General features: G+C 37.1%; 1 protein-coding gene, 1 long non-coding RNA gene and 1 pseudogene across 4 annotated transcripts in view; 1 reads left to right on the top strand and 2 right to left on the bottom strand.

The window, feature by feature from the left end:
- The window catches only part of LOC147582489 (uncharacterized), a 433,267-nt gene that overhangs the window by 111,173 nt on the left and 310,063 nt on the right, over positions 1-12,031 (bottom strand). The window lies entirely within an intron of this gene.
- The window catches only part of COMMD1 (copper metabolism domain containing 1), a 192,763-nt gene that overhangs the window by 85,340 nt on the left and 95,392 nt on the right, over positions 1-12,031 (top strand). For all 3 annotated transcript variants that reach the window (XM_086701024.1, XM_025932267.2, XM_086701023.1), the window contains exon 2: positions 548-829. In XM_086701024.1, coding sequence (XP_086557150.1) covers positions 548-829 — 282 coding nt within the window. The remainder of the gene's footprint in view (positions 1-547; positions 830-12,031) is intronic.
- On the bottom strand, positions 7,662-9,914 carry LOC147582492 (mitochondrial import inner membrane translocase subunit Tim8 B pseudogene; annotated as a pseudogene).

Below are 12,031 nucleotides of genomic sequence, written 5' to 3'. Positions count from 1 at the left end.
TATAAGATTTCAACAGAGGATGAGTTAATTCATTTTCTTGTTTTATTATTTAATTATTTAATTTTATTATTTTCCCATCATGGAACTTGGTATTTAAGAATTAGATTCTAGTTATTGATATAGAATTTGAGTGACATGGAATTTTTAACAAATAGTTTCCTTTTCTTTTTTTAAATATTTATTTTGAGAGAGAGAACACGAGCAGGGTAGAGGGAAAGAGAGAATTCAAGCAGGCTCCATGCCCAGTGCAGAGCCTGATGTGGGCTTCAATCTCACGACACTGAGATCATGACCTGGGTTGAAATCAAGAGTCAGATGCTTACCCCACTGAGCCATCTAGGCACCCCAGGAAGTAGCTTTTCTGATACTCAATATTTGTAAAAAGAATGTTTTTGTTCTTTTAAAGAGCTTATTCTCATTACTGTCATTTAATGACGCTTTTTGAAAGCTGATTTAGTGATTAGAGTCATTCAAAATATGATCTGTAGTTAAGCTTTTTCCAGTTATTTACCAAATTCAAATTATATAATTTTTTCTGTCTTTATAGTCAATTGCATCTGCAGACATGGATTTCAACCAGTTGGAGGCATTCTTGACTGCTCAAACCAAAAAGCAAGGTGGGATCACATGTGACCAAGCTGCTGTCATTTCCAAATTCTGGAAGAGCCATAAGACAAAAATTCGAGAGAGCCTCATGAACCAGAGCCGTTGGGACAGTGGGCTTCGAGGTCTGAGTTGGAGAGTTGATGGCAAATCGCAGTCAAGGCATTCAGCTCAAATACATACCCCTGTTGCCATAATGGAGCTGGAAATAGGAAAAAGTGGACAGGTGAGCCCAACTTCAATCAATTTCCTTTTATAAACTACATTTCCTATTACATATTAGATGATAAAAATAACAGGAAAAGACTCTGTTTCCTAGAATCCCTTTTCAGATATGGAATCATCTGAAAATTTGGATACTCCTCGTTGTGGATAGAATCTGGAAATCAGCCTCATGGTCCTGGCAGCTATCTCAGAATAACAAAATGAGTCAATGAGGTGATTGCACAGAGATTGGCCACCATTCCATTTTGGTTAGATCTCAGAATTCTTGGCATTTGCTCAGAATTCTTGGCATTTGGTCAGAATCTCCAAAGCAATGATAGAGATGCTAAATAAAGACCAGGAATTGAGATTAAACGACACAGAACAAAACTGTCTCACCCAGTCATCTTTATGGGCAGTCAGATATAGGAGGCAGTGCATCTTAATTACAGCAGTGTGTTGTTCCTAAAGACCCTAAGTGTGCTATCTCTGTCCTTGAGCCCACAAATAATTTTTAATGTGATCTTGATTATTTACAAAACAGTTCCTCTTTTTCTTGCAGTTTCCATATAGTCATTATAGCAGGTAATTTTAGCATCTACATTGTTTTTCTTGAAGTCATTCAGTTTGTGCTTTAGATGATGCCAGATCAGACTTTTAATGACCTGGTATATGTCTTTGGGGGAAGAAAAAAAAAGCAGCAACCCATAATTAGGAAGAGAAAACCCAGATCACTGAATTAGCCAACCAGATTTATTTTCAGATGAATAATCAAATAAGTGCTTCTATTACATTCTATAGTAGAAATTTATTTTTCTTCTAGGGATGAGCATTTTTTTAGCTGTCAGTTCCCCTCATATATTCCCTTAGGAGTTTTCAGTGTTTGTAGTTCTATAATGATACTGATTTTAATTTAAAATGTAATTCCTCTTAAAAAATAATTCTTTTACAAAATACGTTTGGAGAATCATTTCTTTAGTTATTGTAAAATAGTACTGCTGCTTTTATTGACTTTGGTTTGTCTGACCCTAAAGTCCATTTTTTTTTTTAATTTTTTTTTTTTTTTCAAAGTTTATTTTTGGGACAGAGAGAGACAGAGCATGAACGGGGGAGGGGCAGAGAGAGAGGGAGACACAGAATCGGAAACAGGCTCCAGGCTCTGAGCCATCAGCCCAGAGCCCGACGCGGGGCTCGAACTCACGGACCGCGAGATCGTGACCTGGTTGAAGTCGGACGCTTAACCGACTGCGCCACCCAGGCGCCCCAAAGTCCATTTTTTTAACCATTGTGTTAATATGCCTTCCTTCTATTGTTCTAGACCAAAAATCTGACAGATTAGAAAGGTGTGATAAGTACACTTGGATATCTAAGTTTACCAACCATTTTTTCAGGCTGTTCATTTTTTATTTGGCAATAGTGATTATTTCATTTTGTCTTTAAATATTTATCATTTGGGCAGGAATTGAAAACATGCATGTCTATTTCAAGACATTCCTAGAAAGCTATTATAGTACTTCTTTAATTTGATACTGTCTTACTGTTTGAACTCAGGTTTATTATGTGCCTTTTGATTTTAGTAACTTACATATCATCTGAATTTATTGGGTACTGCTATAGGTATTTGTAAATCTACTTTAACATATTTAAAATATTTTCTTTGATCTTGTTATCCAAAGTGACATTCTACTCTGTGTGTGTGTGTGTGTGTGTGTAGAATGGTTTTGTCAATCAGTAAATCACTACAAATAATTTGTTGGCTAGCTTCGGGGTTATTTTGTGATAAATTAGAAACAGGTTGGTAAACTCTTTTTTTTTAAGTGGCGAGATATTTTATACTTGACAACCATATAGTTTCTGTCATAAGTACTCAACTTTGTTGTTGTAGCTCAAAAGCAGCCACAGACAATATGTAAATAAGTGGGCATTGCTGTTTCTATAAAGTTTACTTACCACAATATAATCAACAGGTCTTAGAAGTCAGAGAGTCCATAAGCCCTTACTAAGGTGAATTACACAGGTGAGGTAGTATATCCCCAATTTCTAGAGAAGGTATCTGAGATAAATATATTACTTGTTTTAGACAGAGCTAACGTAGTAAAATGAAAATCACTGAATTCATTTTTTCGAAAAACCATTCACACCAACATTTAGGAGCTTTTGTTAGCTTCTCACAATATTCTGTGCCAAAAAACCAAGTTGGTAGTACAATATGGTAGTCAACAGTATTGATAGGAATATTGCTCAGCAATAAAAAGGAAAGAACTTCTGATAAACACAATAAAATGGCTGAATCTCAAAGTCATTTGCTGTGTGAAATAAGCCAGATATAAACTTTTTATCATAATGTATGATTTCACGCATATAAAATCCTAGAAAATGCAAAGTAATCATGACAAAAAGTATATGTCTAGGTTAAGAGTAGAGGGAGGGATAGATAAGATTACAAAGGAGTGTGGGAAAACTTTTAAAAGTGATAAAAATATTTATTATGCTAATTGTGGCAACAGTTTCATGGGTGTATGCATATTTCAAAATTTATGAAATTGTGTACTTTAAATGTGCACTATATTGGACATTACTTATACTTCAAAGTTTTTGATTTAAAAAATGGTCACCATTGGGGCTCCTGGGTGGCTCAGTCAGTTAAGCATCTGACTCTTGATTTCAGCTCAGGTCATGATCTCAGGGTCGTGGCATTTAGCCCCATGTTGGGCTCTGTGCTGGATGTGGCTCCTGCTTAAGATTCTCTCTCTCCCTCCCTCTACTGCTCGCACTCTCTCTGTCTTAAAAAAAAAAAAAAAGGTTACCATGAAAATGATTAAAGTTACTCTTTAACCCACAAAATGCTTTGAATGCAAATATATTCTTAACAAGAAAAGTTGTAAAAAAAGAAGTAAACAATAATTTAACCAATTCCGGCAATAAAATATACAGCCCCGATCTTACAGGAAATGTTTTTGTGAGACCTGGATCTTTGGTTAGTTCTTCTGTCAGCTTCTAAGTGAATATTATTTGTGAAGTAATCCACTATATCATATTTCCAGTTTTTAGAACATCTATAGGTAACAAAGTCAAAGTTACTTTCATATGTAGACATTGAATGAGCTTGTGAGAGAAGTGATGAGCCTAGGATACTAAGAGGTTGCTTCCAAGAAGAGTGACCAACTTTTTCGAACTCTGTGTGTATGTGTACATGCATGTATGTGTATTTATATACCCCAAAACAACTAAATTACTGTCTTCAGTTTATGTCATTTAAAATCAGTTGTTCTCAATAATGGTTGCACATAAGAATTGCCTGTGGGGCTTTAAAATTTTTCATGCTTAGGACATTGCTCAGACCAATTAAATAAGAATCTAGGGGGATGGAACCTGGGCATCAGTATTCTTTAAAGCTTATGTTTCCTTGGCACAAAAACAGACACATAGACCAATGGAATAGAATAGAAACTGCAGAACTAGACCCACAAATGTATGGCCAACTAATCTTTGACAAAGCAGGAAAGAATATCCAATGGAAAAAAGACAGTCTCTTTAACAAATGGTGCTGGGAGAACTGGACAGCAACATGCAGAAGGTTGAAACTAGACCACTTTCTCACACCATTCACAAAAATAAACTCAAAATGGATAAAGGACCTGAATGTGAGACAGGAAACCATCAAAACCCTAGAGGAGAAAGCAGGAAAAGACCTCTCTGACCTCAGCCATAGCAATCTCTTACTTGACACATCCCCAAAGGCAAGAGAATTAAAAGCAAAAATGAATTACTGGGACCTTATGAAGATAAAAACCTTCTGCATAGCAAAGGAAACAACCAACAAAACTAAAAGGCAACCAACGGAATGGGAAAAGATATTTGCAAATGACATATCGGACAAAGGGCTAGTATCCAAAATCTATAAAGAGCTTACCAAACTCCGCACCCGAAAAACAAATAACCCAGTGAAGAAATGGGCAGGAAACATGAATAGACACTTCTCTAAAGAAGACATCCGGATGGCCAACAGGCACATGAAAAGATGCTCAACGTCGCTCCTTATCAGGGAAATACAAATCAAAACCACACTCAGATATCACCTCACGCCAGTCAGAGTGGCCAAAATGAACAAATCGGGAGACTATAGATGCTGGAGAGGATGTGGAGAAACGGGAACCCTCTTGCACTGTTGGTGGGAATGCAAACTGGTGCAGCCACTCTGGAAAACAGTGTGGAGGTTCCTCAGAAAATTAAAAATAGACCTACCCTATGACCCAGCAATAGCACTGCTAGGAATTTACCCAAGGGATACAGGAGTACTGATGCATAGGGGCACTTGTACCCCAATGTTTATAGCAGCACTCTCAACAATAGCCAAATTATGGAAAGAGCCTAAATGTCCATCAACTGATGAATGGATAAAGAAATTGTGGTTTATAGACACAATGGAGTACCACGTGGCAGTGAGAAAGAACGAAATATGGCCCTTTGTAGCAACATGGATGGAACTGGAGAGTGTGATGCTAAGTGAAATAAGCCATACAGAGAAAGACAGATACCATATGTTTTCACTCTTACGTGGATCCTGAGAAACTTAACAGAAACCCATGGGGGAGGGGAAGGAAAAAGAAAAAGAGGTTAGAGTGGGAGAGAGCCAAAGCATAAGAGACTCTTAAAAACTGAGAACAAAACTGAGGGTTGATTGGGGGTGGGAGGGAGAGGGGGGTGGGTGATGGGTATTGAGGAGGGCACCTTTTGGGATGAGCACTGGGTGTTGTATGGAAACCAATTTGACAATAAATTTCATATATTGGAAAAAAAAAAAGCGTATGATTCCTGTATTTATGTGGAGTTGAGAACCACCATGTTAAAGGTAGGCAAATAATCTGGTTTAAAGTGTAAATAGAACTTGGTATCAAATTTTTACAGTAAGAATTCAATATATGTCAACATACTTCTACTTACCATAATTTATGGAGTGCCTGGGGACTTTTTATTCAGGAACTAGTTGCGGTAGTGGTGGCTTTTTTGTCTTCCTTTCTCTATTTCAATTGCTTTCTCCTGCTCAGTTTGTCTGCATTACTTCTCTCTTTGGTCCAAGGAGTACATTTGACGATCCGCAGCCAAGTATGTACATGCATTGACTTTTTTTTATTAATACAATATAAAATACTTTTGGGATATGAGGAAGGCAAAATAATAGAGAAGTCACTCACTAAAGCATATACATTTATGGAAATCTGTAGAGCTAGAGAAAATGAGTATGCATTAGTGACCTAATTACTTATAGTGGATATTTTTCTTCAGTAGAAATAAAAAATTTTGCAAGAATAAAACATTAATTCAGTGGTAGCAGTACACAGAAGATTTTGAGGTGAACATTTCATGTACAAAGAAAAGTACATCAAATGCTTTACTTGTGTGATTGAGAGCCTATCATATTTAGTCATAAATCACTTAGGGTCCCCAAGGCTTGAGGACTGTTGGAATCTGGCATGTGTCTTTAGGAAAGTTTTGTTGTTTCATGTACTTAGTTAACTCCATGTTGTTTTCTTTCCTGGAACTTAAATAGAGATTACCATAGAATGTTTGGTTTTTTATTTATTTTTATTTTTATTTTTTTAATTTTTTTTTTAACGTTTATTTATTTTTGAGACAGAGAGAGACAGAGCATGAACGGGGGAGGGGCAGAGAGAGAGGGAGACACAGAACCGGAAGCAGGCTCCAGGCTCTGAGCCATCAGCCCAGAGCCCGATGCGGGGCTCGAACTCATGGACCGCGAGATCGTGACCTGAGCTGAAGTCGGACGCTTAACCGACTGAGCCACCCAGGCGCCCCGTTTGTTTTTTTTTTAAATAGTAACTTTTAGGGGGATAATTTATATATTTAGTGGAGTTTCATTTATTGGTTATTTTTTTTAATGACTGAATTTTGGTATTTTATGAAGATGTACCAGTTTTTCTTTGGCGACTTCTATTTTTTAAATTTATTTATTTTTCTTAGTAATCTCTACACCCAGTGTGGGGCTCAAACTCACAACCCTGAGATCGAGTGTCTCATGCTCTTCCCACTGTGCCAGCCAGGCAGGCCTCTTCTGTGACTTCTTGCTTTCAAGACCAATAAGACATTTTGTGAGGAAACACTTAGCCACAACCTCAGTTCTCAACCATTTAGTAATAAATGTTTAATAAAAATTGTTCTTTCATATACATTTTGAAGTGTCCTATCTGTAGAGACCTGAAATATAATATTCTGTTTCTTTATTGCCCTTTTTTTTTTTAATGGCTAATGTTATTGCCTTTTCTAGACTAGGTTTTAGTGTACCAAAGATCCTCTAGTTTTGTGGGTTTTCAGCAGACCTAGGGAAGAAGATAGACTGCCTTTAGACTGATCTGATTGTTTTTCTGACCAACTCATTATATGTTCAGTCCCGTCATTTATATGCAAGTAGGATATGAGGAATATACAATGATATACTCACTCTGATTTACAGAATGAAAATAGTTTAGACTCTGGATTAAAAAGCCAACATTTGGCTGAAGGATAGGTAAACATCCAATCTCAAAGGAAAGTATTGACTTATATTTAATTTCCACAATTCCTTCTAAAACTAAATGCACTGATGATCTTGTGTAATTCTGGCTAGTAAGGAGTGAGAACCTGCTAAAACCTATGATTATTATTCAGGGTTTTTCTGGAGAATTCACATTTTTTGAATAATTGTTGTGATACAACATGGAATTTCTGAATTACAAATAAATAAATTTCATTTTTCGAACATTTGATGTGTTACTTTTTAATACCGATGGGTTTGGTAACAGCCTCAAGTTGACCTGACAATGGCTGACAACTGGCGGACGACCTTCCTATTATTCGATCTGCTTAATAATAAGACCTTTGCTTCTTCTGTCATTCTTCCAGGGAATGGCCTACTGCTCTCCTTTGTGTACAGTCTGGGCAAACCGACTGGTGATAGCAAGAGTAGTGTCAATGAAGCAGTCCACACAGTAGAGAGACAGTTTTCAGTGCAAGTGTCTAGGTGATTCCCTGGCTTCTGCACACTTTTATCCCAGCATAGCTCCATGAAGGGATGCACCTGTGCAGGGAACCGTGTGCGCCTTCTTTTCAGCTGCCACCAGTTGCTACAACTCTGCTTTGTCTGCCTAACCCAGCTGCCATGGTCCTCCTCAAGCTTGGGCCAGTAATAACCAATTTCTGCTGAGCTCTTTATGCACCACTATAGCTTCACAAGCTTGAGCAATGCCACCAGAACTCCCTGCTTTGTGTCAGAGGAGAAGAAGCCAAGTTTAAAACTCACACACATTCCCTCTCTGACACTCTCTTTTCTCTCTTGCATAGACGCATGTGTACATACATACATATTATGTGTGTGTATGTAAATGTATGGAAGAAATTAAGAAATACAAAGATAGGATATACAGAATGAGTAAATTGCCACTGTATGTTATCAGTGCTCAGTCACCATTTGAAGATCGTGTTGCTTTACTCTAAATAGCTACCAAGGGGAGCTTAGATATCTCATTTGGGTATATAAGCTGTAATGGTTGGCCTATTTCTGATCATTCTTGTAAGCTTGATTTTCACTTTCAGCAATGTAATAAAGGAAAGCTTCCAGAGAAATTAGTGAAGCTAACATAATAAACAAACCGTAGGGACTGATGAAAGAAATTTAACAGTTTGGGGGAACTGTATCAGTTTAGAATGCATTTTTCAAAATAAATTATTTGTTTTATATTTTATATCCAGTTTAGAACATGGAGTTTATTTAAACTTTAGTTCTGAATGGACCAACTCTTTTTTGTAGCTCTAAGATGTGTTTCTTAATAGTTTGTGTTCTAGAGGTCCCTGGGTAACTAGTCAGTTAAGTGTCCAACTTCAGCTCAGGTCATGATCTCACCACTTGTGGGTTCAAGCCCCGTGTCAGGTTCTGTGCTAATAGCTCAGAGCCTGCTTTGGATTCTGTGTCTCTCTCTGCCCCTCCCCTGCTCATGTTCTGTCTCTCTCTTTTTCTCTCTCTCTCTCTCAAAAATAAACATAAAAAAAAGTTTGTGTTCTAAAGTTGATGTCCTAAATTTATAGTTCTAATAAATAATTTACAGAAGACAATGTCTAAAGTCTATAACCACACAGAAAAGAAAAAGTAAGAAATTTTGTCTCCCTTGAAAGCTGTTGTGAAACACACTGCTCATGTTTGTTGAAAAACAAACGTGGAGGTCCAAAACTTAGTATTTAAATTCTGACTGGGGCGCCTGGGTGGCTCAGTCAGTTGAGCGTCCAACTTTGGTTCAGGTCATGATCTCATAGCTCGTGAGTTCGAGCCTCGCGTTGGGCTCTGTGCTGACAGCTGAGAGCCTGGAGCCTGCTTCGGATTCTGTTTCTCCCTCTCTCTCTGCCCCTAACCCACTTGCATTCTGTCTCTGTCTCTCTCAAAAAATAAATAAATAAACATTAAAATTTTTTTTAAAAATTCTGACTAACTCTGAATTAGCTATTTACAAAAAATACCTTGTACAGAAGGAAATGTTTACCAAAAAAAGAAAAAGATGCTAAAAAATACTTTTAACATTACTAATTAGAATGGATAGTTACATAACAGTGAATATGTAATAGTTAATGGGGAAAAATTTAAGTTTAAAGTTGTTATCTAGTTATGAAAGATTAAAATCAGAATTATTCAGTAGTGGATAATTTACCAGTTGAAAAGTAGACATTTTGAGTATGTTTTATATATTGCACTTCTTACTGTGTAATAAGAAGTGGTATTTCATATTTTTGATGTGTTAAATGTTAGTTTGCTCCACTCTTAATCTAGTACTTGGTTTTTCTTAGTTAAGTCTTTGTTTAAAAATTTATATAATGCTTTGCATTTATTTTGATCTTAAGTAACAGCCTTTTGAGATTTCAGTTACTTGACCCAGGAGGAACATTTGACATACTTGAATTCCCTTTTCTTTAAAACACTTGTTCTTCCAGGATACTACATTTGCCTGATTTTCCTCCTCGCTTCCTAGTCTGCTCTTTTCTTCCCCCTTTTTAGGTATCTTTTGCTGGTTCTGTCTCATTTCCCCAACATCTAAAAGTTGGAGTGTCCCTGGCCTCAAGATCATGGTCCTCTTTTCTATCTACAACACACTTCCTAGGTGATCTTAACCATTTTCGTGGATTTAAATATCATCTGCTGCTAACAATTTCTAAATTATATGTTCAAGCTGGATTCCTTGCCTAAATTCCAGGTATATTTTTGTGACATACTTGAGAATTCTACCTAAATGTGAAAAGGGTATCAAAAAATTGAGGGGCACTTGTGTGGCTCAGTTGGTTAAGCATCCAACTTGGGTTCAGGTCATGATCTCGCGGTTCGTGAGATTGAGTCCCACGTCGGGCTCTTTGCTAACAGCTCAGAGCTTAGAGCCTGTGTCAGAATCTGTGACTCCCTCTCTCTCTGCCCTTCCCCTGCTCATGCTGTGTCTCTCTCTGTCTCTCAAAAAATAAATAAACATTAAAAATAAATTTTTTTTAATTGAATATGCCAAAAACTAAGTTCCTTATATGCCTCCCAAACCTATTCCTCCTTCATTTTCTGCATCTCAGTTAGTAGCACCTCCAGTCTTCCAGTTTATATCCTCTCTTTTTCTCACATCCACATCTAGTCTGTCATCAAACCCTGCTGGATTTAATTTTAAAATATAGCTAAAATGTTACTACTTCTCATTACCCCCCACTCCTCTGTTCAGATCACCAACACTTCTAGATTATAACAACATCCTCCCAACTGGTCTGTTTGCATCTCCTCTTTAACTTATTCTCAACACACTGTAGTATGTCAACAGAGTATCTCTCTTAAAGTGTAAGACAAATCATGTATTCATGGCTCTCACCTCACTCTAGTGGTTTCCTATCTCAATCAGATTAATAGTTGTCTCCCTTATTCCTTTTCTGTAACTAGACCCTATGGTCTCCTTGCTGATTCATGGAATATAACAGGCATGCTCCTTCTTTAGGGCCTGTACATTTGTTGTTCCCTTTCTCTGGGTTGATCTTCCCTCAAATATCTGAAATATCTGCAATATTGACCTTTACACTTTCCTGACATCTTTTTTTTTTTTTTTTTAATTTTAAATTCATCTTCTCAATATGGCTTTCACTGACCACCTCTCTAAAAGTTCAGTCCTCCAGGGGCGCCTGGGTGGCTCAGTCAGTTACACATCTGACTCTTCATTTCGCTTCAGGTCATGATCTCATGATTCATGAGATCATGCCCTGTGTTGGGCTCTGTGCTGTCAGTGTGGAGCCTGCTTAAGATTCTCTCTCACCCTCTCTCTGTCCCTTCTCAGTTCTTGTGCACACACACTCTCTCTCAAAATAAACATTTTAAAAAAATGTTTCTCTTAAAAAAAAAGTTTAGTTCTCCACTTCCTGCTTTATTTTTAAAAACTTCATTGAGCTATAATAGCCATACAATAAACTGTATCCATTTGAAGTATCTGATTTGATTAATTTTGGCTGGTGTATACACTTACCAAATTACCACCACTGTAGTCAAGAGACAGAATGGGTCCCCGCTGGGACACAGCACAGGTGGTCATAAGAGGGAAGTATATAGCAATCCAGGCCTTCCTAGAGAAGGAAGGAAGGTCTCAGATACACAACCTAACCTTACACCTTAAAGAGCTGGAAAAAGAACAGCAAATAAAACCCAAAACCAGCAGAAGATAGGAAATAATAAAGATTAGAGCAGAAATCAATACCATCGAAACCAAAAAAACGGTAGAACAGATCAGTGAAAACAGAAGCTGGTTCTTTGAAACGATTAACAAAATTGATAAACCACTAGCCAGTTTGATCAAAAAGAAAAAGGAAAGGACCCAAATAAATAAAATGAAGAATGAAAGAGGAGAGATCACAACCAACACAGCAGAAATAAAAGCAATAGTAAGAGAATATTATGAGCAATTATACACCAATAAAATGGGAAATCTGGAAAAATGGACAAATTCCTAGAAACACATAAACTACCAAAACTGAAACAGGAAGAAATAGAAAATTTGAACAGACCCATAACCAGTAAAGAAATCGAATTAGTAATCAGTCTCCCAAAAAACAAGAGTCCAGTGCCAGATGGCTTTCCAGGGGAATTCTACCAAACATTTAAGGAAGAGTTAACACCTCTTCTCTTGAACCTGTTCCGAAAAATAGAAATGGAAGGAAAACTTCAAACTCTTTC

The sequence above is a fragment of the Puma concolor genome, chromosome A3 (genome assembly GCF_028749965.1).
Source record: "Puma concolor isolate L17-30 chromosome A3, mPumCon1.1.hap2, whole genome shotgun sequence".
Classification (NCBI taxonomy): Eukaryota; Metazoa; Chordata; class Mammalia; order Carnivora; family Felidae; genus Puma; species Puma concolor.
This window is presented reverse-complemented; position numbering and strand designations above follow the sequence as displayed.